A 23616-nucleotide genomic window follows, 5' to 3' on the forward strand; every position below is an offset into this window, starting at 1 on the left:
CCTTGATGAAAAACGAGAGCAAGTTCTTTTTAAGTGCGTTACTGGCTTTGATTATGGTGCGGCTGGGTCCCCAGGTTGCTCCTGGAGGGTGGGGGGTACCGGGACTCTGAGCCGCAGGCATAGGAAGGAAAGGCTTTGTGAGGTGCAGCAGTGTGTGAACTTGCTTTGGGTGGGGGCGGTGAGGGTGATCGTGATTGTATCTATTCTTTAAAGAGCAATGCAGGCACTGATCCTGCCATGAGATCTTTGCAAGCCAGTGCCTGCACCCACTGAAGTCAATGAAGCAGAGAAGTCATTGCTCAGTGAAAATGCAGTGAGATCATTGCAGAGTGTCCCCTGCATCCACTGGTGTCAATGGAGCTCCGTGCAGGTGCAGTGAGATCTCTGCAGAGCCCATCCCTGCCCTCCATTAGGTCACTGGCATTCCATGGGCCTGCCTGCATGGATCTCACTGCAAGAACACAGCATCGGTGCCCCATCTTGCAAACCCTTGCTCACATGAGTAATCCCATTGAAGCCAGCAGTGCTACTCATGTGAGTCAGGAATACTTACATAAGGAAAGATTTCCAGTATCAGGCTGTTGATGATGACCCGAGCACATAACAATATGATCATAATAATAAATTAATACCTGGCCCTTCATAATACCTCCCATCTGAGGATCTGTAAGCACTCATCAAATATTCACTGAAGTAACCCTTTCTGTACCCCCTGAGAAGTAGGTTGGTATCATTATCCCTGTTTACCACTGGGGAAACTGAGGCACAGAGCAGCTAAGGACAACATTGTCCATTTAGGGTGCCTTGATTTTAAAGGTGAGACATCTGATTTATTTCAGAAGTACTTCGTTATTGGAACTCCAGCTGACATCATCTCGAGTTGCGGGTTCCCAACACTTTCCAAAAATCAGGCCCAAGGTGTCTCACATTAGGCTTCCGAAATTGGAGGCACTCAAAAGTAGTAGACCATTTGGTCTTAAGAAACTTACCCAAGGTTCATGAAGCCAGCCAGTGTCAAAGGAAAGATTAGCACAGCACTCTCTGATTCTCAAGCACATGCCTGCACCTCACGACCACCTTTCCTATTATAGTCATATAAAATTGGGGCTTGGCAAACTTCTTCAGTCAGATTTGGGGTTCTGAGTCCAGGGCAGGGCTGCCTGGGGAGGGGGGGTGTGCAAGTGGGGCAATTTGCCGCAGGCCCTGGGCCCTGCAGGGGCCCCCACAAGAATATAGTATTCTATAGCATTGCAACTTTTTTTTATGGAAGGGGCCCCCAAAATTGCTTTGCCCCAGACCTCATGAATCCTCTGGGCAGCCCTGGTCCAGGGTGGTTCAGACCCAGGCTCGAGTTTATCAGAACACCAAAAGCTTGAGGAGTTGGACTGAAGGTTCCCATTTCTCATGGCAGCACTGGTGGAGTGTGGGAAATCCCAAGGGTCAGTGTTAGAGCAAGTGGGAAGAGAATGACAGAGGGGACTCAAGTAAAAATCAAGCTTGGAGGCAGTTCAACAAGCTGAACTGTGGAGTCACAATGTGACTCAAGAAGTCACACTGCTGCTGTTGCCTGCACTGGAGAAATGAGTGACTGGAATAATACAGTGTATTAGGTTATTACCATTGTGGCAGTCCTGTTAAAGGGGCAAATTATCTCTTGAGCCTCTTTTTTGAAAAAATAAAATAAAATAAAAGCTTAATTTTTATTGAAATAATTCACAGTAAAAAATGTCAGTGGGAAATACAGAAGCACCTTCAGAGCAATTCAAGGTTCTACGTAGAATAATGAGAGTATCACAAAACTGCAATCATCTCAGCCCACTTGGGAGGCTCGTGCCCTTCAGTAGCCCTTAGAACAGAAAAGGAGCTCCCATTCGATAGACCTGAGAGAACAGAGAGCGTATCTCTCTGTACAGAGAGAACAGAACAGCTTATCCATCTGGTTGCCCCTTTGAAAAACTTTTGTCTTTTTGCCCCAATCTGGATGCACCGAGAGCAAATGATCCTGATCTGCAGAAGCCAGAACTGGCTTTGAGTTTCCAAACCATTCATCTGGACACCAAGCACAACTGACTGGACTGTTTATTTGCTTCCTGCTCGCTGTATCTCACCAGAGCAAAGCCACCGATGGAAGAGGTTCCCTCACTCCATTCCCTGCTTTCAGCAGAACCAGATTCAATTTAATTTTCTTGCATTTATTAATTGAGAACAGTGCTCTTAAATTGGCCCCACGAGGTGGGAAAACACAACTGGAGAAACACACAAATGCCCTGCAAACAGTCTGGAATCCTCACTGTAGAGATGTGACTTGATATTGGTATATGATTTATTGACTGCAGCTCATAATTTGATAGGTTCTCGGCTACCATAGTGGATTGCATCAATGCATATTCAGCAATATATACAACTAGACAGATAGATTCAGTCTCTTCCTATTTTGAGGGTGATTTCTTGATACTAAAAGTATTCTCTCAGTGTATTTCCAAGATAATTTGCCAAACTCTTTAAAGCACTTAGTATTAAATGTTAAAGATCCTGGCTGAGAGACAAAAGCAATCACATCTCTCACAGTAAATAAAGGAATTTCCCAGACTGAAATACAGAGAACTAGACAGGTGCGCCTGCACCCACACAGAGAAACATGTATGGACCCAGAAGCAAATGATGCACACACAGAGAAACCCATGCACAGGGACACTTGCACACACAAATTCACAGAATACACATACACTTTCCCCCACTAGAACCCCATACCTGTGAGAATCTGCAGCACTCGGTAATCTGCAGCATAGCAGGTTGACAGAAGCTAAATTTGGCCTTCAAACACCCTCATGCTTTTACAGTCATGTCTGCAGTGGGCCCATGTAGGTCCACAGTGCAGACCTATCGTCTGGCAACTGGAAGTACTGACTTGCTGATGGCCAAGAGGAATTGGATTACATAGTTTCCAGTCTTCCAATTCATCACAAGTGACCTGGGATCCACAGCTGATTACAGCCAGGAGAGGGATCTGGAGAAGGGAATCTGAGTTAGAACTGGGACCAGCAGGAGAATCAGTTACACCATCTTCACCATTGAGCACTGTGTCAGCTCTGGAGCTGGAGGCAGCATAGTCTAGTCACGGGTAGAGCACTAACCAAGGGGTCAGAAGACCTACAGTCTATTCCTGGCTCTGCCACTGAGCTGTTCTGTGTCCTTGGGCCTCTTCACCACTCCATGGCTCGGTTTCCCCTCCAACTCTTTGTCTGTTTAGCTTGTAAACTTTTCAGAGCAGGGAATCTCATCTGCTTCACGGAGTGCAATGGGATCCTGACCCTGGGGTCTCTCTAGGCACCGCTGTGTTAGTAGTGGTAGTAATAATAATTAAACAGTGTTCCACATGCACCTCAAAAGAATAGGTGCATGACCAGATAGAAGACAAGATCTGTAGAGCTGCATAGACAGGGCTTCCCTGTAGCCTTTGGGACAACAGTGGAATTGGCTAGGCCAGCTGTTCCTACAGAAGGAGGCCCCATGCTCCCAGGAATCTCATCAACAGGCATCTCATCACCTGACTGCAACTCTGGAAAGCTTTTTTAATCATCTCCCTCACCTGGCGCAGCGTCTCAGCCCTTAACTTATTCCATGGCTGTCTTCAGATTCTGTCTCCTCTCCCTGGTCTATGTACCCTAACCCTCATGCTAAAGAACTTATTTCATCCTGTTCCCTCCATCTCCCAGTCAGCCTCAGGTTGGCCATTGTCCCCCACTCCCTGCCTTTCCATGTCCTGCCCTGTCCAATATCTAGAGATGCTGTCCACGTGCTCTGCTGGAGGATATGGGATTGGTATGAAATATCTAGATTCCCCAGAACTGTGGCTTTGAACCTGGGCAGAGTCCATTCAGCCCATGATACTATGAGTCCTAGGCAGTTCCCTGCATATGAGTCTTTTGGATAAGGTTTTCGAACCCCAAGGTTCTGCGTGGACACTAAAAATTCCAGGGCATTTCTTATAAGAATCAAGATTTGTCCCATGTGCTTGGCCAAAGTTTCCCTCTTCCCCAAGCTCTGTGCAGCATGCCGTGGGCAGTTCACCCCAGAGCTGGTTGCATTTTAATGATAGATTGTGAAATGTTGTTGAGTCCTCTGGGATGAGAGGCCCAGATAGAAATGCAAACTACATAACTCATTTCCAACAGCCTAGAGAGGCTGTAATGGGTTGGGATGCAGATTGCGATATTTTTGTCAGAGAGCTGTTAGAGATTAATTGCATCAGGATTTTGTTTTCCCACTTAGCTGAAGGAAAAGATCACTGAAGCTTTGTGTTATTTATTGTGTACTCCAGAGGTACCCACCTTTTAGGATGCCAGGGAGGACCACATTCTATTCTATTCTATTCAGGTTCTTATGCCATGCCCATCACCATGGTATCTGACCACCAGGAACTCATTAGGAAGCCCAAGCTTTATCTGCTTTGGACATAAGTACACACATCCTTAACTGAAATGTAAACACACTCCAGCATTTGGTTGCGCCTGGATCTTCCTTGGCAAATGAACAGTATTTGCTTGTTGCTACTTTGTTGGTAATGAAAGCCTACAATTGATCAGCTCTGTCCCCCTCTCAGAGTTACAAGAAAGAGGCAGCCACAGGCTGCGTGTTAAGACTCCGTGGGATACACGCTGGGAGCCCTGGTCCACTTGATTCTTGTTTTCTCTGCTTACGTCTTATCAGTTTTCTCATATTCTTTTCAATTCAGATTGAATAAGGAGGCCCCTTTTGGGACCTAAGAAAGGCTCCTCCATCCACAGATCCAGAGGAAGCCTAATGAGAAGCCGCAAAAAGCTTCTCAGCGTAGGACTGAAATGGCACTCCAGCTCTCTCACCGGAAGAAAATCTACAGTAGTACCATCCAGAATTACAGAGTCAGGACCTCATCCTGAACAGAAGGCTTAATGGGGCAGCCTACATCTCCCCAGCTCTAAGTGGAACCAGGCCCTGCATCCTGGGGCCACCAGCCTCGCTTCCTCTCTTCATCCATAAGCTGTAATTATAGTCTTCCCACCTGCTCCTGGCTCTTAATGTGGATCCTGTCACATCCATCAAAGGGATGAAAGCGAGGAAGAGGCTGCAGAGGAACAGACGGGAGTTCATGGGTTCCTTCTTGGTGGCAGGATACGGAAAGCTTCTGTGTGAACCCTGATAAACCACCCCTCCCCACAAAATAAATAAATCAGGAAGCAAGGGATTGAAGAGTCCACCAGAATCGAAGAATGCTGAACACTCATCTCCCTGCTGGCGTTCATGCTCCAATGCCTCTGTTATAACTAGCTGAGGGCCAACCATAGTCCCTTCTCCTGACGCAGCACCTTCCATTGATGATTGCAAAGTATTTTCCAGACGTTAATGCAGAAAACTTCACTACCCCACTATGCAGCAGACCAGCCTCAGCATTATTATCCTCATTTCATAGTGAGGCAAGCTGAGGAGCAGACAGGCTCCAACACCACTGGTTTTGGGTGGTCAGTGTGAGACATCCCCCCCAACACACACACACAGGGGCCTGGCTTAGCAGGGGGCAGAACACACACAGCCCCTGAAAAACAGGTCCAAAGAATCTCCGAATAAGAGGTCTTCAAAATCAGAAGTCATTGGCATAGCTGCTTTGCCCTGCATGATGCAACAAGTCTGGGAGGCATGCAAGAGAGAACCCAGGAATCCTGACTCTCAGCCCTGCACTTTAACCAGACTGCGCTCCCACTCTTTTGAGGTGGCAGGATGCCCTCAGTAAATCTTGGGCCAGTTGTGCTTATTCCATATACTAAGTCATATTTCTACACCGCGGTGGGCAAATGGGCGTGTGAGTGTGTGTCTTGTGCCTTTCCACCACCTCCATGCTGATTTAAGAACTGCTATGTTTGGCTCCTTGTGGCAGTGAGAAAAAAATCTAATTTTGGCTGTGTCCATTGAATGAGTGAAATAGAATAAGGAAGTCTCTAGCTGTGGTTTTGTCAAGGGAACTTTGGTTCAGGTGAAAAAGATATTTCACTCAACAGCTAAAGAGATACAAAATGTATTACAAGGACAATTAGCGGAATAAACTGTAGCTTCAGAATCACTGAGACAGTTTTTTCAGTGAGTGTGACAAGTGACAAAGCCTCCTATTCAGTATAGGTTCTGTACTGCCATCATCAACATCGTATCTGAATACCTTCCAGCTGTGCATTAAGCAACATGACTGACATCTGTCACGTGATTTGTTCTCTCTCTCATCCTCTCCCCAGAGGGAGAATAGTGTGTGCACTGGAGGTTTTGATAGGGGATTGTTTGCATGCCACCATGCATTTATGTTCGACAAGGGCAGGTTGAAGAAGTGCGCCCTATGCTTGAAGCAGTTGTTTAATGTACCATGTGCAAGGTTCTTACATGAGAGGGCTTCATGCTTAAAAAACTAAACTGGCTCTTTATTATAAGTATTTACAGAGATACTGCAACTACAGCTAGCATTCAAACCATGTGCATACAGACTGACTTCCTTGTGCCTCCTCCAAACTCTTTCTTCCTGCAACCTGTTCTCCTCCCTCCAAGTTCCACAAAGGTTGCAAAGTCTTTCCTTTTACCTGACATGGTTTCTTAACACTGCTTTGCTGCTGATCCTGTCTATTCCACTTTCAGTGGGTGTAATGATGCCTTTTTTGTATAGGCTTGCCAGTTCCTTCATCAGTGGCTACAATAGAGCTAATGAAATTCTGCATTTCGGCAGTCTCATGGGCTGCACAGAGGGGTACGTTTCTAACTGCAGCTTGCCCTCTAGATATCCATCTCCTTGAATTCTGTTAGCATATTGGTCAGGCTCTATGGTGACTGTTCTCCCTCCACTTTCACATTGAGGATATTCTGGTGCTTATTGTGATCAGACCCATGGCTTGCAAAAAAACAACAAGGAGTCCGGTGGCACCTTAAAGACTAATAGATTTATTTGGGCAACAGCTTTCATAGGTCAAAACCCCACTTCTTCAGATGCAGTTTTTTACCTGCAAAAGCTGATGCCCAAATACATCTGTTAGTCTTTAAGGTGCCACCAGACTCCTCGTTGTTTTTGTGGATACAGACTAACACGGCTACCCCTCTGATACATGGCTTGCACTGCCCTGATGCCCACAGTGATGTGTGGTGTGTCAGCTACTGTGCACTCAAGCGATAAGATCTCTTGTTCCATGGGTTTCTTATCAGCAGACTGCATTTGCTCACTGGCCTTAGACTGGTTTTTATTGTACATCACCAGCACTTGGTCACCTTTATGTTTAATATTGCTGCCTATCAGTGTTGCTGGAATATATTGCAGCTGACTCCATGATCAAATCAGTTGTTGATCTAATGGCTTACTTGCAAATATGGCAGTGGAATGGCTGGCAGCCTGCTCCAGTGCATGGACATTAGGAGTCTGTAGATTAAGTCACATTGCAATTCTCCTCCTTTTCACTGGAAGGCCCTGTGTCCTCAGTCACTGCATGTAGCTCCTTTTTTCCTTCCTGAGGTAGCTGCGGCATTGGAACATAAAGTGGGTCTGTTTTCCAAACACCTTACCCTGTTACCTGTGAGCTGGGCATTGTTATTTTTGCCTTTTGTGTTGCTTTCCACAAAATAGATACTGGACCGTGATGGTTGCACTGTATTGGCCAGGCTGTCTCTATCCTGCTTCCTGGGTTCCTTTAGCTTGAGCCTGCGTACTTGCTCTGGATGTACTAAGGGCTGTCATTGTTTTGATCCAGGATAATTCAGCTATTTGGAGGCATTTCTCTAGATGTAGATCTGTTTCTTTCAACAATCTCTCCTGTAAACTGGGATCATGTGTCCCACAAATGATCCTGTCTCTGGTTAGCGAATCTTTAAGGTCTCCAAAGTTACATGTGGATGCCAGAGCTCTCAGCTCTGCAATGTAAGTATTTATTCACTCTTCTGCTTCTTGGTTTCAGATAAAAAACAGTCTCTCTCTCATTCTGTCTGGTGTCACAGAACTCATCAAATCCCTTTTTCAGCAATTGCAGTGTTACAGGCATTCTGCCTGGCAACAGTGTTTCACTCACTTCTCCCATTGTACCCAACAAGATGGTGAAAAAGCTTTTCCATCTTTTTCTCATCTTTGTCCCCCATGGTCAGCTCTGTACACAGCCTAAATTGTATTTCCATTGCTTCTGTGCTTATGCAGGGTCTTTTGTCTGGAAATCCAACATTCCCAGTGATTTAAGTCCCTCCATGCTGTCTGTTCGCTTTGTTTCTAGGTGTTGCATTGATTGCCTGTTAATAATACTCTCTGCCTTGCTGTGGGATTTGCTAGACTACCACTGCTATCATGATCCATGTTGCATGCTGGGTATTAGCATGAGAGGACTCCATGCTTATAAAACTAAACTGCCTCTTTATTAAGAGAATTATTGGCATAGATGCTGCCACTTCATCTAGTTTTCTAGCCACGTGCACATAGATTGTTTTCTTGGTGCCTCCTCCAAACTTTTCCCTCCTGCAACCTGTGCTCATCCTTCCAAGTTCCATGCAGACGACTAAAAAAAAAAAGTGGCGACGTTTGTTATGCTCCTCAGTTCCTATCAGAGTTTTTTCCCTCATCTCGAATCAGCCCCCAAGAAAGTTCTGTTGCCTGCACAGAGGAGCTTTACTCTCCTGGTAAGAAATTGTGCCTGAGAAGTGGTGTTGTCTCCCAGAATCTCAGCTCTGGGTTTGTTGGGAAAGTAAAGCTTTTTATTCAAAGATCTGACATCTCCGTGTGCCATGTCCTGCTGCATTACATTCTGGGGCCTGTAGTCTCTGTGAGCCACACCTTAAGGGTGATGGCAGCTGGATCCTGCTCCATTTTAAATCAATGAAGTGTGGCTGTCAGACACCCAGCAATTTATCAGTGTGGTCCTCAGCTTTTTGAAATTCACGTGCCCCCTTTTCCTGATTGGAGTGAAAGAGACAGGGCTCTCTGTGGAAGATGATCTCAGGGAGCAGCCGGAGGTTTTGGTGGCCAGTGGAGGGTCTCATTGCCATGGACTGCTGCTTCTGAGTACTGAGGGAGTTGAAAGTTCCCTGCAGAGTTAGGAAAACTCTTGCTGCAGCACCAACATCTGAGCAGCAAAGGAAGCCTCAAAGGAAGCGTCTCTCTGTGTGTCCGTGTGTGTGTTTGGGAAGAATGTGTGTCCGTCTGTGTGTTTGTGTGCACCATGGAAAATGTGTGCTGGTGCATCCTTGTGTCTTGGGAAGTGTGTGTCCTTGTGTATGTGTCCATGTGTTTTGGGAAGTGTGCATATGTCCAACCCCCTCCTGCACTGCCTGCACACTCCTACCAGTTTGAGTGGCTTCTTTCTCGCCTTTGCTAATACAGTTGCTGCTGCCAGCCAGCTGCTAGTGCTGCCACCTTCAGGGATCATCCCTCCCAGCTGCTGACAGAACTTTCACTCAGCAGCATTTCCTGCATGGCTCTGGACCTGAAACTGAACTGGTCCTGGCCTCTCAAGCACTGCCAGGTCACAGCTCCGCTCTCATGGCCTCAGCTCCCCCTGCCCAACGATGATTGATTAAATTAAATGGAGCTGTCCCTTCCTGATGGGGTCCTGCACTTGAATGCTTAACAAAGGACCAGCCTGTCTTCTGCATCCTGGGACTCCTCTTCTGTGAAGGAACACCCCAGCTGAGTCAGGAACAAGAAGCCACATCAGGAAAGTCATCCTGCTGGCATGGAATGACTGGACAGTTAGGGGAGTGGGATGGCCAGCAATCCCATAACCAGCCTCATGCTTTACCTCTTGTCCTGACATGCAGTGTTCATTTGCACTCATATTCTGGCCTACTTGAGGTCCTAATGGGATCAGGAGCACCAGTCCTCCAAGCAGCAGAGGGCATGTAGTTTCCACAGACCAATCAAGAGGATTATGTTAAAAACTCCTGGTCCCTGTGCAGCCTGGATCATGCTCTCCACGTCTTGATTCAGAAAAGACATGCAGAATACCTGCTCCATAGAGTTTGAGAGAGTTAACTTTGGGTGGCTGCACACCATGGTTTCCCTCCTGGCTACGGCTTTCCAAGCAAGCCTGTAGCCTGAAACCAGAATTTGGCCCACAGATAGTAAGGAATAAATTCTTTCATGCTATATCTCCCTTGAAATTACACTTGGGATTAATTTAGCCCTAAATCTCTATGTTATTATTGTTATATATGAAAGCATGCTGTGCTCATCACCATGGTATCTAGGTGCCTTACAAAGCTACACGTATGGTTATATGCAGAATCAATTGCTATGGTCATAACAGCTGTACTAAACGAGACATCTGGACAGCCCAGGATACAGGTCCCAGTGGCCACTGGCTCATCCTGTCACACGAAAGGTTGACCTGTCCTTGTTGCTTCTGACTGAACATGGCAAAGTGCATTTTCTTTTAGTCAGTAACAAGCTCTCCCAAACTACAGCTGTGTTACCTCTGACCCATCACCCAAGGTGATGTCAGGAAATGAGTCACAGGGACATTAGGTGTGCTGCAGTGCTGTACATCATTGGTTTGGAAATCCCAGTGCCTGCTGACCCAGATGCTTCAGAAGAAGACAACAATCCAACACAGTTCACCTCTCCAGTTGTACAGTGAGAGCCTTGGAGAATTGGTGGTGCTGCTCCAGAATTCTATGGTGTCTAACTATCCCACAAAGAGCATCCAGCAGAGGTGCCTTTTAATGAAGGGATAGGTGACAGCTGGAAACATGACAGACTTGCTTCAAAGCCTCATGAAGAATGAAAAGCAAGAAAGAGAAATTGACAGTGGCTGTCAGGATGAGCTGGCATCTCAACCACCATGTCATTATAATCCTTTCTGGTGGCTCTCAGTTCCTGCCTCTCTTCCTACTGTAAACAGAGCCTGCCGCAGCAGTTCAGGCAGGCAAGACAAGCTTTCCTGAAGTTCAAAAATGAAATGATGGACTCTAGCTGCTTCCTCTGGGCTCTGTCCCACTGATGTGATCTATGGCTTGCAAAGTGAACAATTTGGGGCCCTGAAAAATAAAGACCTTCTATTGCCATGCCCACCTGGTGGTTTCTGAGGGCTTAAATATTCAATTCAGGTTCCCTGTTGTTCTCCTTTTCCCCTTCTCAAGGCAGCTTGAGAAAAAGAGTTTGTATAGAGCGACTACCAAAGCAGCCACCGCCGAACATGGCCCAGAGTCAGCTGTCTTAGCAGCTTTCTCAGGGCCAGGTGTAGAACTTGATGGAACAGGTGCAGAACCAATGCAGAAGTTTAGGGTCAAAAGTCTCAGCATTCTGTGAATACAGGAGTCTGAGGCCTAGTATCCCAGCATTCAGGGCCAGAGGTCCCAGCAACCTGTCAATACAGGTATCCCCATCTCCTCACAATATGGAAATGCACAGAAATGTGCTGGAAACATGCCAAAAACTCAGAGCCATTATGGGAAGTTCACCACCGCAAACTTGAAGCCAAATTAACTGAGAAATAAGAAGGCATAGAGGGCCATGAGGGGAATCTTCTATTTCTGTCTCCAGGGACATTGTTGGTAGAAGCCATTTCTGTCTATTCAAGAAGACGATTGTGTGTGTCTACACAGTGGCGTCTCTGTATAGAAAATCAGACATGCTATTCTCTCTATATATGTACTTTTTAGTTGTTACTTAGATGACAAACTAATTAGTTCCCCTTTTAAAACCCCCAGCTGTGCTCTGTGAATACCCTCAGCAGCATTCTCTTTCTCCCCTTGCTCTGCACCTGCATGAATTTCAGCAGAACAAGCAGCACATGAATCACCCTCACACCTTCCTGCACAGATCAACTTCTGCTAAAATTGCTGGGCAGCAGCAGGGCCCACGGTCACAAGACCGAAAAAAAGTTAGGGAACTCACATGTCAGCTGACATCCAGAGCCTACACAGCTCAGAAGTAAAGGCACTGCAGGGTTATTAATATTCAAGGTTTGCATTTTTGGTGGTGGTGGCTGTCCCCAGATATGCAGAAATTTGCACTTATATGCTCGACCCTTTCATCTGGGGAATCATAAACTACTTTAAAAGGATGAAAAAAAGATGGTTCGGTTATTAGGGTACCAGCCTGGGCTGTAGAAGCCCAGGGCTCAGTTCCCTGCTTTGCTACAGACTTTTCTGTGCCTCAATTCCCCATCGATACAATGGAGATAATAGCACTTCCCTACCTCAGAGAAAAGTTGTGAGGTTAAACACATGAAACATAAGGCAGTGATTGGATAGTATGGTAACATGATCCTCTTAACCCCTGTGTAACAGAGAAGGAAACCCAAGGTACAACCCGGTGCAATGACTTGCCCAAGGCCATGTGGCCTTCAAATGACAGAGCCACGAATAGAACCCAGGTGTCCTGACTCTCACTTCATCCCTCATCTCTATTTAACAATACTGCAGCAGGTGGGTCTCCTAGGGCAACAAAATATTATGGGTAGTAAAATATCTAGTGCCTAGTGATTGTGTAAGAGAGTGGAGGGTTGGGAAAGGAGGTTATTTTTCCAGTTTGTCTAGGGCAGCAAAACTTCCTGGCACCAAGGCAACATCAGAGAAGTTTTTTGAGGTTGACATGCTGCCTGGATTAGATGCTGAGTTTGAGATTATGTCAGTTTTTCTCTCCACACTTTGTTAACATAGAGAATTTTTTGAACACAGAAGAAAATAATGTCTGGGGAGAGTTCCAGGATATGGATCAATGTTATTAAATTATTATTATGTATTTGTATTACAATACTGCCCGGAGGTTACAATCAGCATTGGGGTCTCTTTTTGCTAGGCATTGTACAAATACACAATAAGAGACAATCCCTGCCCAAAGGATCAGAATCAGTGACCCTTTTTTGGCCGTTGTTTCATGTATACACGCATTAGTGTAAGTATACAAAATCATAATTAAAGCCTCTTCGTTTTCACATATATTTGTCAATAAACACAAAGATGTTGTCAACAAATAAATGTGAAGCTAAAAAAAATATTTTTCCTTTCCCCTTGTGCAGCTCCCCCACACAACTGCAGCACTGAGACATCCCTACGATGTAAAACTGCCTAGGAGCAGAGGAACAGCTGGCAGCTAGACAAACCAGGTGCTATTTGAAAACAGTTCAGGAGTCTGGGGTTGCATGTATCTTTTCCTCTTTTGTTTAAACTTGGGCCTTCTCAGCCCAGGAAAACTGCATCAGTTTAACATAAATAGTTCAGTTTAGCCAATGTAAACTCCCTTGTGGTTACTCTGATTTCAGCTTCAAAGTATCTTATTACAAGTTATCTTAAACCAAAATAAACCACTCTTAAACCAAAATAAGTGTGTCCACACTGGGATTTATACCAGTCAGTTTAAATACATAGCTTAGGTTAAACTGCTGCAACTTTCTTGTGTAAACAAGCCCTAATGACTCAGTCGGCTTTGAACAGTGCAAGGCAGGCTTTATCAATCAACCCAGAGTTTCCATATGTTTGGATTATTAGTGGGAAATATTTTTTCTCTCTGCAAGAACTTGATAATGGAGAACTCCAAGGCAAGGGGTGTGACGAGCAATGTGAAATGAGTTCACACATTAGCTGATCCAGTGCCCCTCCACCCACTGTAGACTCATTATCTCCCCAGGCAGGTAACCACATTGGTTAGTACCACATGGAACAATGCCAAGACTGGGGCTGGGCTGCCTGGCACTCACATGGATGCAGGGCTGGAACCTGCCTTTCACCATCTCGTAGGGTGAGGACAGCTGGGCCAGTGCCTGCTTGCTCCTTCACAATAATTAGGAATGAAAGTCTCATATGTCTGCCAATAAAGCAAACACTCATGCCTCCACTGTAAAATCTGGAGTAGCTTTTTATTGTCATTTATTATTATTCTGTGTTTGGCAGAGGAGGTAACCCAGGTGCTAGAGTCAAGGGGGGAATCCTGATCTGCACACCCTGACCCACCTGTGTGGATGCTAAGCAGTTCTTGGAAGTAGGGGTGAGAGATCAGGCCTTCTTTGAGGAATCCAAGAGCATCATTTCTGGGAAGTATTTTTATATAATATAGGATAGGGCATATACTGCAACCTGATGCATTCTAGACACCCCCTCCCTGCCCCCAAGTATGCCCATCAGAAGACTCCTTAGGAACCAGAGTTAAAAAATGCTGTGTCTGGAGGGGGCCAAAATCTAGCAGAAGCAAGTGTAACCCACTGGTATTATGTTATCTCCCTCTGGGCCAGAGCCATAGAGTCTGTGTGTCTGTTACAGCCCCTAGCCACAGACACTGTTTTTTTAGCTATAGCTTTTAGCTCCCGAGGTGCCTTATTTAACCCCCAGTGTGTCAACTAAAATGGCAGCCATCACACAGCAAATTCCCACTACATCACACTCTTTGCTTTGAAGAATGTGGGAATGGAAATCCCAGTTCTCTCTGTATGAGTTTAGTGAGAGGGTGAAAAAGATCCTAACCCTTTTCTTATTTTTTTCTCCCAAAGATCCACGTATTCCTTGCACCACTAGTGATTTCCTATTCAAAGGAGGGACTATGTAGTTTATAGTGTCATAGGTTTGTACATAAGGCTTTCCAGCCACATCGTAGTCAAGGGATCAGACTCTGATTTAATTTACACCCGCATAAATCTGGAACAACCCCTTTGATTTCAATGGAGCTACTCTAGATTTACACCAGTGTCACTAACAGTAGAATCTAGTTTAAAGTCCTTCTCCCAAGGAGTGTATAGTCTAAACTGAACAACTGAGATACACAGTATAATAATTCAGATATAGGAGAACTCAAAAATATAGATGCAGGAGCACTGGAATGAGTTACCTAGGGAGGTGGTGAAATCTCCTTCCTTAGAGATTTTAAGGCCCAGCTTGACAAAGCCCTGGCTGGGATGATTTAGTTGGGGATTGGTCCTGCTTTGAGCAGGGGGTTGGACTAGATGACCTCCTGAGGTCCTTTTCAACCATAATATTCTATTATTCGAACTCAAAGATTGGGAGCCCAGCCCTCTGTTCCATACAGAGCCATAAGGACTGCAGGATCAGGCCATACTCAGTGCAGGGAACAAAGCTGGAAGGAGGAAAGAATCAGTCCCTTAAAATTCTGCAGCATCTGCCCCTAAGACAGTGGGAAGATGGAGTGTTTGATGCCATTCCCACAGGGATGCCCTCTGTGTCCTAGCCCCCACTCTCAAAAGCTGGCAACATCCATTCTGCACACAACAGGGTAGTAGATGGCTTGGCGTTTTATACTTTGGGATGTTCAATGAGCAGAATCAATACCACCTTCCTCCCCAGCTAGATCAATTGAGTAGGGTGACCAGACAGCAAGTGTGAAAATTGGGACAGGTCGGGGCAGGGAAATAGGCACCTATATAAAACAAAGCCCCGAATATTGGGACTGTCCCTATAAAACTAGGACATCTCGTCACCCCAAGTGGGTCTTTTGGGGGTGAGGCCATAAGCATGCCAATCCTGTTTGCTGAGTGTGGGCATAACAGATGCCAGGGCTCTGCCACTCAGCATGGAGGTTATGCAGAACACACACACACACCCGTGCTGCCCTCTAGCTACTCTGCTCTGGGTGGGAGAGGGCTTGCCAGAGGCTGGCTGCATCCCTGCATGCAGCCCGGTGCCAGCTGAGCCTTCCACTGGCCCCAGGCAGGATCTGTCCGAGGCAGCGCGCTAGGGAGCGAGCCTAGCCCCGGGTCCCTGCAGGGGGAGCGGTCCCAGGCCGGGAGGGTGCAACCCCCCTCCCCCCTCTGGGCGGCTCCTTTAAAGGCTGCTAGTTCCGCTCGATCTCTTTCCACTTGTAGCCGGGGAACCGGAACCCTGCTGCCATAGAAGGAGCTGGAGGCGGTGCCGGATCTGAGCCTTGTATGGAGCTTCCCCTAGGCTGCCTGCCTGGCCGGGCATCCCCCTCCTGCCGCCGGGGTCCCTCCCCTCCCTGCCTCGCTGCAGCCGGCTCGCGGGCTGAGCTGGATCCGGATGGGGGCAGTGGGCCCCTATCCCAGGGGGGGCCAGCATCTAAGGGGGCCTGGCTTCACTTCCCCCTCCCAGGCCCGGTTGGGGGCTCTTTCACCCTCCAGTGCCAGCAGCTAACGGGGCCCTGCTCTACCCCTGCAATTCAGGGTTACCTTTCCCGGTGCAAACACCTCCTGGGATAAGGGCCCTGCAGAGCTTTCCCTGCTCCAAGCAATGGGGCACAGTTCCCCTCTAGGCACTGTAAACTCCTAATGGGGCAGAGTGAAGCGCCCCCCCCCACCGGGGGCAGGACTACACCCCCCCCCACTAGTACACATCTAATGGGGCATGTCCCCCCACCCCAAGTTTGCAGCTGAGAGCTCTCCCAAACAGCAGTGTAACTTCACCCGGAGAGGCAGGGTGTTGTCTTTTTGTTCTGTGTTCGTACAACAAGCAGCAAAATGGGGTCCTGCTCCAGGACTAGGGCTCCTAGGCGCTATGGCAATATAAATAATATAATGACTGTGTGTTAGTTACACAGGCATCGGATGGGGACAGGCTTGCCTCTCAATGGAGGAGTTCAGGGATCATCCTGATGTGCCCTCCCCCTCCCCCTTCAAACATGCTGTCCCCAAGCGTAAAATGTACCCGACCCCCACCCAAAAATGAAAATAATGGCACATGTTCACTCCCACCCAATTCCCCCAAGGAGTTCAAGGCCACACCTTCCCACTAAAAGAAGAGGCATATTTCTGATTATGCAGGCCCGCCCCAAGCGTGCAGTTCAGGGCTCACGCTGAAAAATAAATCAGGGATCTATAGATGCACAATCAACCCCTCTGCCCCCGGCCCCCCAAGTGTGCAGTTAGAGATTCATCCGCAAATGCAGAAATCTCATGGTGAATCCTCATCCCCACTTTCTCAGATTCAGATTTCCTACACATGGATTTCACTCGCATTGCAAAGCTGGCCCTGCAGGAATTGGGTAAGTGGAGCTGTTGCAACATAGAATTTTTCCATACATTTGCTATATAACTCGGAGGTTTATTTAAAGATAGCATCAGTTGGCACACTTAGCACGAAACCACCTAATTACTGACGCCTTGGAAGTGCCAAACTTTGAAGGGGGAGGGGAGGTTAAAAATCACAGGCGACCAACGAGTGTAACCAGCTTCAAAATATGCAAAGTGCTTCTGTGCATAATACCAAGGAGAGAGGTGCTGGGGCTACTGGATGCAAATTCTTTTCTTTTCCTCTCCCATGATTAACTTGACAAGAAATCTCAAGTCTGCCATGACTTCTGCAAGTTCAGCGCCTTTAAACCAAGTATTAGAGAGGTAGCCGTGGTTAGTCTGGATCTGTAAAAGCAGCAAAGAGTCCTGTGGCACCTTATAGACTAACAGATGCTTTGGAGCATGAACTTCCTGGGTGAATACCCACTTCGTCGGATGCATGTCACCTTTAAACCAGTGGTCTTAAGCACCTCACGCCCACAAAACACCGCCTGACACTATGCAATGGCACCTCCATTGCTCACTGTTCTTGGTTCCCTTGGAGATGAAACCATTTTCCTGTGGCCAGTTTTGCTTCCCAGTATTGCGTATGCACAAAACCCAACACATTAAGCCTCTAGTTCCTCAAGAGAAGATCCTGGTTCGGACCCTTGTCTCCAGACCTACCTATCTGGGAGGGGGAGTGGGGAATGCATGGAGTTCACATATACTAAATTGTGAATACTAAGTAGTCCATAGGTATAGCTCCCCAAATGAAAGTGTTTCTTTGCAGGCAGGAGTTTGTTTTGGGGAGGAGGGTGTTTCAAGTTATGCACAGTGGTTATTTCCTGTTTAGCTTTACAGATGTACATTGACAGCTTAGTAAAGTTACAGCAAGCAACTAGTCAATTACCATCTACGCCGACTCTATTTAAAACACGGTTTGCTTTAAAAACACAATCCGATGGCACCACTGCAGGCCCCTGATTCGTTTGTGTTGCAAAGGAGATCTAGGTGACCATCCAGGGCTGGGCACTGGTAAATTCAGTGACTAGATCTTGTCTTTTAAAAGTAATTGCGAAGTCATCTCAAAGTCACGACGAGCGCTGTTTCTTTTTAAAAGTCCGCTCTGGCTGACGGAGGCAGAGAGGTGCCTCTCCAGCCATGCCCGAGATAAATAATAATAGCGAGCGCCCGGTGCACAGGAGCTCGGTCAAATCTTTACCCGGCTTAGGCAGGGCAGCCTGTTGTCCAGATGTGCCTTCAGAGCTATATAGCCGATAAAGAGACTTTTTTAGTGCACCGAGGTGCTTTCAAAATCGTGCACCGGGTCCCTTGCTTTGCATCGCAGTTGCAAAGCAGCATTGGCTGAGGCGCTGCTTCCTGCTTTCTAGTTTTCCATTGTGAGGAGCTTCCATTGTGACGTATCGCTCTCGGCTGGGCTTTGTCTGTCCATATATGGGCAGCTACGTCACGGAGCTTTCCAGTGCCTCACATAAATAGGCTGTGGATTTCCCTGGCTGAACATTTGGGCAGCAGTGAGTGAACCTGCTCGCAAGACAGGGGGACAGAGACAGAGCGACAAAGACAAGGAGGGAGGAGGGATCAAATACTCCCACCGGCTTCTACAACCAGATCTGCAAACCAGATCACCCCCTCCCACTCGAGGAAACGCCACCAAGGACCCACTGAGGATTGTACCCCCATCCCTTTCCCCCGCCTCCGCAAACCACCTCCAACTCCCCCGCCTACCGCCCCTCAAAACCCCCTTCCCCCACCCCAACTTTTCTCTTGCATGATTTCGCTTGCACGGATTTGCCACTCGGATCGGATGCCGTTTCATTGGGAGCTGAGCTCAGAGCCACGCTGAACCTGCTTCTCCTCCAGTGCTATGACAGGCAAACTCGTGGAGAAGCTGCCGGGGACCATGAACACTTTGATGAACCAGTTGCCTGACAATCTGTACCCAGAGGAGATCCCCAACTCTCTGAATATCTTCTCCAGCAGCAGCGAGTCAGTGGCTCACTACAACCAGATGGCTGCAGGTAAGGGGAAGGGATATATGAGGAGGAGAGGGGGTGGGGGTAAAGGAGGAGGACGCGTGTTGTGTGTGGGGTGTGATGGAGCCTAGAAGGGAAAGGAGACGGTGGGGCTGGGAATCTTTCCCCCACCCACCCATCCATCCGTCCCCTTCTTTATGTGTTTCTATGCGTTCGCTGTCTCCGCTGCTGCAGGGTTTTCCTTCGCTTCTCGGGGCTGTAGTGGGGAGTGGAAGCTGCCAGACAGAGAGGTGGCAGGTATGGTGCCGCTGCAGAATCGCTGGGGATCGGAGGGTGGGCAGCGGGTCCTGAGGTGCAGGCTTAAAGGGGCCATCTCCAGCCAACCCGGGCGCTATTCAAAGTCATGGATGCTTCCCCTTGGAGAGGGAGAGTGTGTATATTATACGTGCGTGTGTAAATGCAGTGTGACTCTGTGTGTGTTAGGTGTCTCTCCCTCTGTGTGTGTATCTATCTAGAGATATCGATATCTGTGCAGTGTATCTATTCCATGGGGTTTGTCCGGAGTCTGCTGCCCATTGCTGCCTTAGGCACTGGGGAGAAATAATCCGGCACAGACTTTTTATGAATATTGTTGTCAGAACGATAAGGGTGTGGGTGTGTGAAATCTATTTTCCAACATGGGGCTGCAGCGGGAGTGGTGAGAACAGGGAGCTTTCGGGGGAGGAGGAGATGGAGCAAACCCTTGGGGAGACAGGTGAGCCTGTAAGGCAGAGAAGTGATGGCTCCGCTCTCTCACCCCGCACCCCACCCCTCTCCTGGGCCAGGAGTACTTGGGTGCTGCTGAAGTTGCCCCGGCTGCTGCTCTGGTTTCTTCCGACTTGATTTCTTGGCTGGGGGAGGGTGGAGGGAGGGGAGAGGTGTTTCTGGAACCTCGATCCAGGCTCAGGGAGCCGACCCGGTTCTGCAGTCCCCTCTGCACACCTCTGCCCCGATCCGAACCGCGGTAGCTCTTGTGTTTTGCCAATTCAATCCGCTGCAGGATTGCAACTCCACAGCTGCGCTGCTCGCTCTAAAACTCCCTTGTATCTTCCATAACTGGGCTGGACGCAGAAAACACGGCAAGTTTGTAAAGCGCTGGTGGCCGGACACGGGTCCCTTGGAGTCCCCAGCTCTGCCTGTGGGGTGGCAAAGCACCTGGACACCAGTAGAGAGACCAGTTCGCTCTTGGCAGCCTGAGCCTACCTGTAACTTCAGGTACCTGCTTCCTCCTGACGCACCTTGAGAGCTTTCCTGGGCTGTAGCCATACAAGACAACACAATGCGTGTCTCTCTAGTCCGTGTGTGTATGTGTGTGTGTGTAGTTGTCACCCCTAGAGCTGTCTTCGTGGAGATGTATATGCAGTCTATATGTAAATTGTCCCAGCTGTCTATAACTGCGTGTGTTTGAATACCTATGGGTATTTGTGTATCAGTGTGTATGTGTGAGCACAGGTGTGTGCATTTGTGGCTGTGTGTGTGTCACTACCCACTTATGGATACACATGGCTGTGGGTGAAAGTACCCATAGCTGTGTATAATATAGATCTCTGCCAAGCTGCTGTTTCATTTTCCTGCTTGTTACCTGGGCAGTGGTTTGGGATTGAGCCGCAGTTCTAGGTAAAACTCCCTCACCAGGGTATTTCTCGCCCCGTCCCACCTCTCTGGGTGTCCTAGATCTTAGACCCCGTCCCGTTTTCCCTCCTCCTGTTTTATCTAGGGCCCCAACATTTTTGCCTGCACCACTCTCTGACGCGGCGTTACTCATCCCCCTTCTCTTTCCTTCTTGCAGAGAATGTTATGGATATTGGATTAGCGAACGAAAAGACCAACCAAGAGCTGTCGTCCTATTCGGGTTCTTTCCAACCCACCCCTGGCAACAAGACTGTTACCTACCTGGGGAAATTTGCTTTCGATTCCCCGTCCAACTGGTGTCAGGATAATATTATCAGCCTCATGAGCGCTGGGATTCTGGGGGTGCCCCCTTCCTCCAGTGCCATCACCAGCACCCAGACCTCTACAGCCAGCATGGTGCAGAACCAGGGCGAGGTGGACCAGATGTACCCTGCACTGCCCCCCTATTCCACCTGCAGTGACCTCTACCCGGAGCCAGTGTCCTTTCACGACCCCCAAAGCAACCCAGGGCTCACCTATTCCCCCCAGGATTACCAAGCAGCCAAGCCAGCCTTGGACAGTAACCTCTTCCCCATGATCCCAGACTATAACCTCTATCATCACCCCAACGAGATGGGCACGCTCACTGAACACAAACCCTACCAGAGCTTGGATCCCATTCGGGTCAACCCTCCCCCCATCACCCCGCTGGAGACCATCAAAGCCTTCAAGGACAAACAGATCCACCCCAGCTTCGGCAGCCTCCAGCAGCAGCCCCTCACCCTCAAGCCCATCCGGCCCAGGAAGTACCCCAACCGGCCCAGCAAAACCCCGCTCCACGAGCGACCCCACGCATGCCCGGCCGAGGGCTGCGACCGGCGCTTCTCCAGATCCGACGAGCTCACGAGGCACCTGAGGATCCACACGGGCCACAAGCCCTTCCAGTGCCGCATCTGCATGAGGAGCTTCAGCCGCAGCGACCACCTCACCACCCACATCCGCACCCACACGGGCGAGAAGCCGTTCGCCTGCGAGTTCTGCGGGCGCAAGTTTGCGCGCAGCGACGAGCGCAAGAGACACGCCAAGATCCACCTGAAGCAGAAGGAGAAGAAGGCCGATAAGGGCTCCTCTTCCTCCTCCTCCTCCCCGCCCGTGTCCTTGGCCCCGGTGGTCACCACCTGTGCATGAGGCTCCCGCCCCGATCCCTGGTCCCAGTGCCTCCCAATTGCTGCCTTTAGCAAAAGCGCAAACATGGAGATCCCTCACCAAGGAACAGTTGGCAGTGCGCGCACCTCCCCTCCAGTCCCCGCTTCAGCGGGGTGGGGACTTCGCTTTCAATCGGATCGTCTTGATCCGAATCGGCTGCGGGAGGGGCGGGAGAGCCCCCCACTTCTCCCAGCGGAGCGTAGCGGGGGCCAGGTGAGGGGTTGCAGGACTGTGATGTGCCAGCTGTGGAAAGGCATGCGGTGCGAGCGAGGGTGGTGGTGACGGTGTCGGGGAAGCTCCCCTCTCCGAATATGCTCGCACCCTTCCTCCCCCCCTCGCTACTCATTGAAAGTGGCGCGGGGAGCACCAAAGCGCAGTGCTTGCTGCCCGTTGAGACTGTGCGTCCCTGTGTGTGTATGTGACTCTGAGCTGAACTGGGCTGCTTCGGTGTCAAACCACCCCCAAAGGACTCTGGACAATGGAGAGAACCAAGCCACCTCTTGGACATAGTGGGGACCTTGGGTATCATTGGAATGGGTGGCCTTCCATCTGATCTAAATGTTTCTTACAGAAATGCCTAGGATGCTGCTGCTGCTGCTGCTTCTGGTCTCCTGCCCCCCTCCTCTTGGAGCCGCTTCCTTTATGTTTTCCTGGTCTCTTCACTACTTGTCTTTGAGGAACGTCCTCTGATATGGTGGAGAAGGGATATGGCTTGGGATCAGCTCTTGGCTGCTCCAGATTTATCTCCATGGGTTTATTTTTTAAACCGATTTCCTTTACAGGTTCATCCCCTGTCTCCTTCCTCCTCACCTCTTCCACTCAAAGTATCCTCCCTTCTGGAAGGAAGAAAGAAAGAGGCAATCCCCCTAAATTTCACCATTTCACTCCACTTGGTGTTTTAGTTCATGTCACATTTAGTAGAAAAACCCTTGGGAAGAGGGGGAGAAACATCTTTCTCCCTTTCATCTGGAGGAGAAGAGGTTGTTGCCATTTCTGTTCTTGTTACCATCTCTACAGCAGTTCTGAATTAAAATATAATAAAAAATATATACAGTATGTATTTGTTAATGTCACTATTGGCTTTCTAGTACAGTACCAACCATATATAAAGGTATATACGTATTTACAGCTTTAATGTTTTATTTTTGGAGAAGAGAAAATAACTGTGAGGAGTAAAATTTTACTCCAAACTTTCCTCCAAAGGGAAGAAGGGGAATTTGTATTTAACTAAAATCCTCTTTTATCACACCCAAATCCACCTCCCAGTTGTCCTCTGTAAGCAGCTCTGAATGTACTTGCTCAATTGAACCCTAAGAAAGAGGGGGAAAGTGGAGCTGCTTAGCAGCTTTCATCAAAGATCTGACTGAATGTACTGTTGTTACCTATTCAATCTTTTTCCCCTGTGGCTAATATACTGTTGGGGTGAGGGAGGGAGGGGGGAAGTAATTGCGTTTACAGGATGTCTGATGTAAAGTCACTTTATGCATCTTTTCGCCCTTTATTTTTTTTTCCAAAGCACCACTTTTCTGTGGTGGATTTAAATGGACTAGCTATCTAGATCTTTAAAAAGAAACTAAAAGGGAAGTGGGTGATGAATTTCCAGGTACTCCTAGCTTAATCTGGGTTGACAATATAATGTTAGGGAGGGTGGGAGGGAAGATACTGATTGAACATTTTTTTCAGCGGAGGGGAAATTCTTTACAGAAATGCAGAAAACAGTATTTTGCTGAATACTTTTTATAATGTGACATATTTTTATTTTATTTGGTCACTTCAAAAAACAGGGAGGAGAAATCAGTTATCCCTCTATATTATTTTTTTCCTTTCTCCTT

The 23616-nt window shown here is 48.1% G+C and overlaps 1 protein-coding gene across 3 annotated transcripts; it reads left to right on the forward strand.

The window, feature by feature from the left end:
- Window positions 1-18475: 18475 nt before the first annotated feature.
- EGR3 (early growth response 3) lies at window positions 18476-23408 on the forward strand. 3 transcript variants are annotated; one of them, XM_050940144.1, is made up of 3 exons: window positions 18476-18973; window positions 19163-19225; window positions 20757-23408. In XM_050940144.1, exons 1-3 carry the CDS (start codon window positions 18820-18822, stop codon window positions 21764-21766), a joined length of 1227 nt encoding a protein of 408 aa, XP_050796101.1. In that variant the 5' UTR covers window positions 18476-18819; the 3' UTR covers window positions 21767-23408. The 3 variants fall into 3 exon arrangements, with proteins under 3 accessions (XP_050796101.1, XP_050796102.1, XP_050796103.1); XM_050940145.1 differs by lacking the exon at window positions 19163-19225; XM_050940146.1 differs by lacking the exons at window positions 18476-18973; window positions 19163-19225 and adding an exon at window positions 19585-20182.
- Window positions 23409-23616: the final 208 nt, after the last annotated feature.

Source organism: Gopherus flavomarginatus, chromosome 2 (genome assembly GCF_025201925.1).
Source record: "Gopherus flavomarginatus isolate rGopFla2 chromosome 2, rGopFla2.mat.asm, whole genome shotgun sequence".
NCBI lineage: Eukaryota > Metazoa > Chordata > Testudines > Testudinidae > Gopherus > Gopherus flavomarginatus.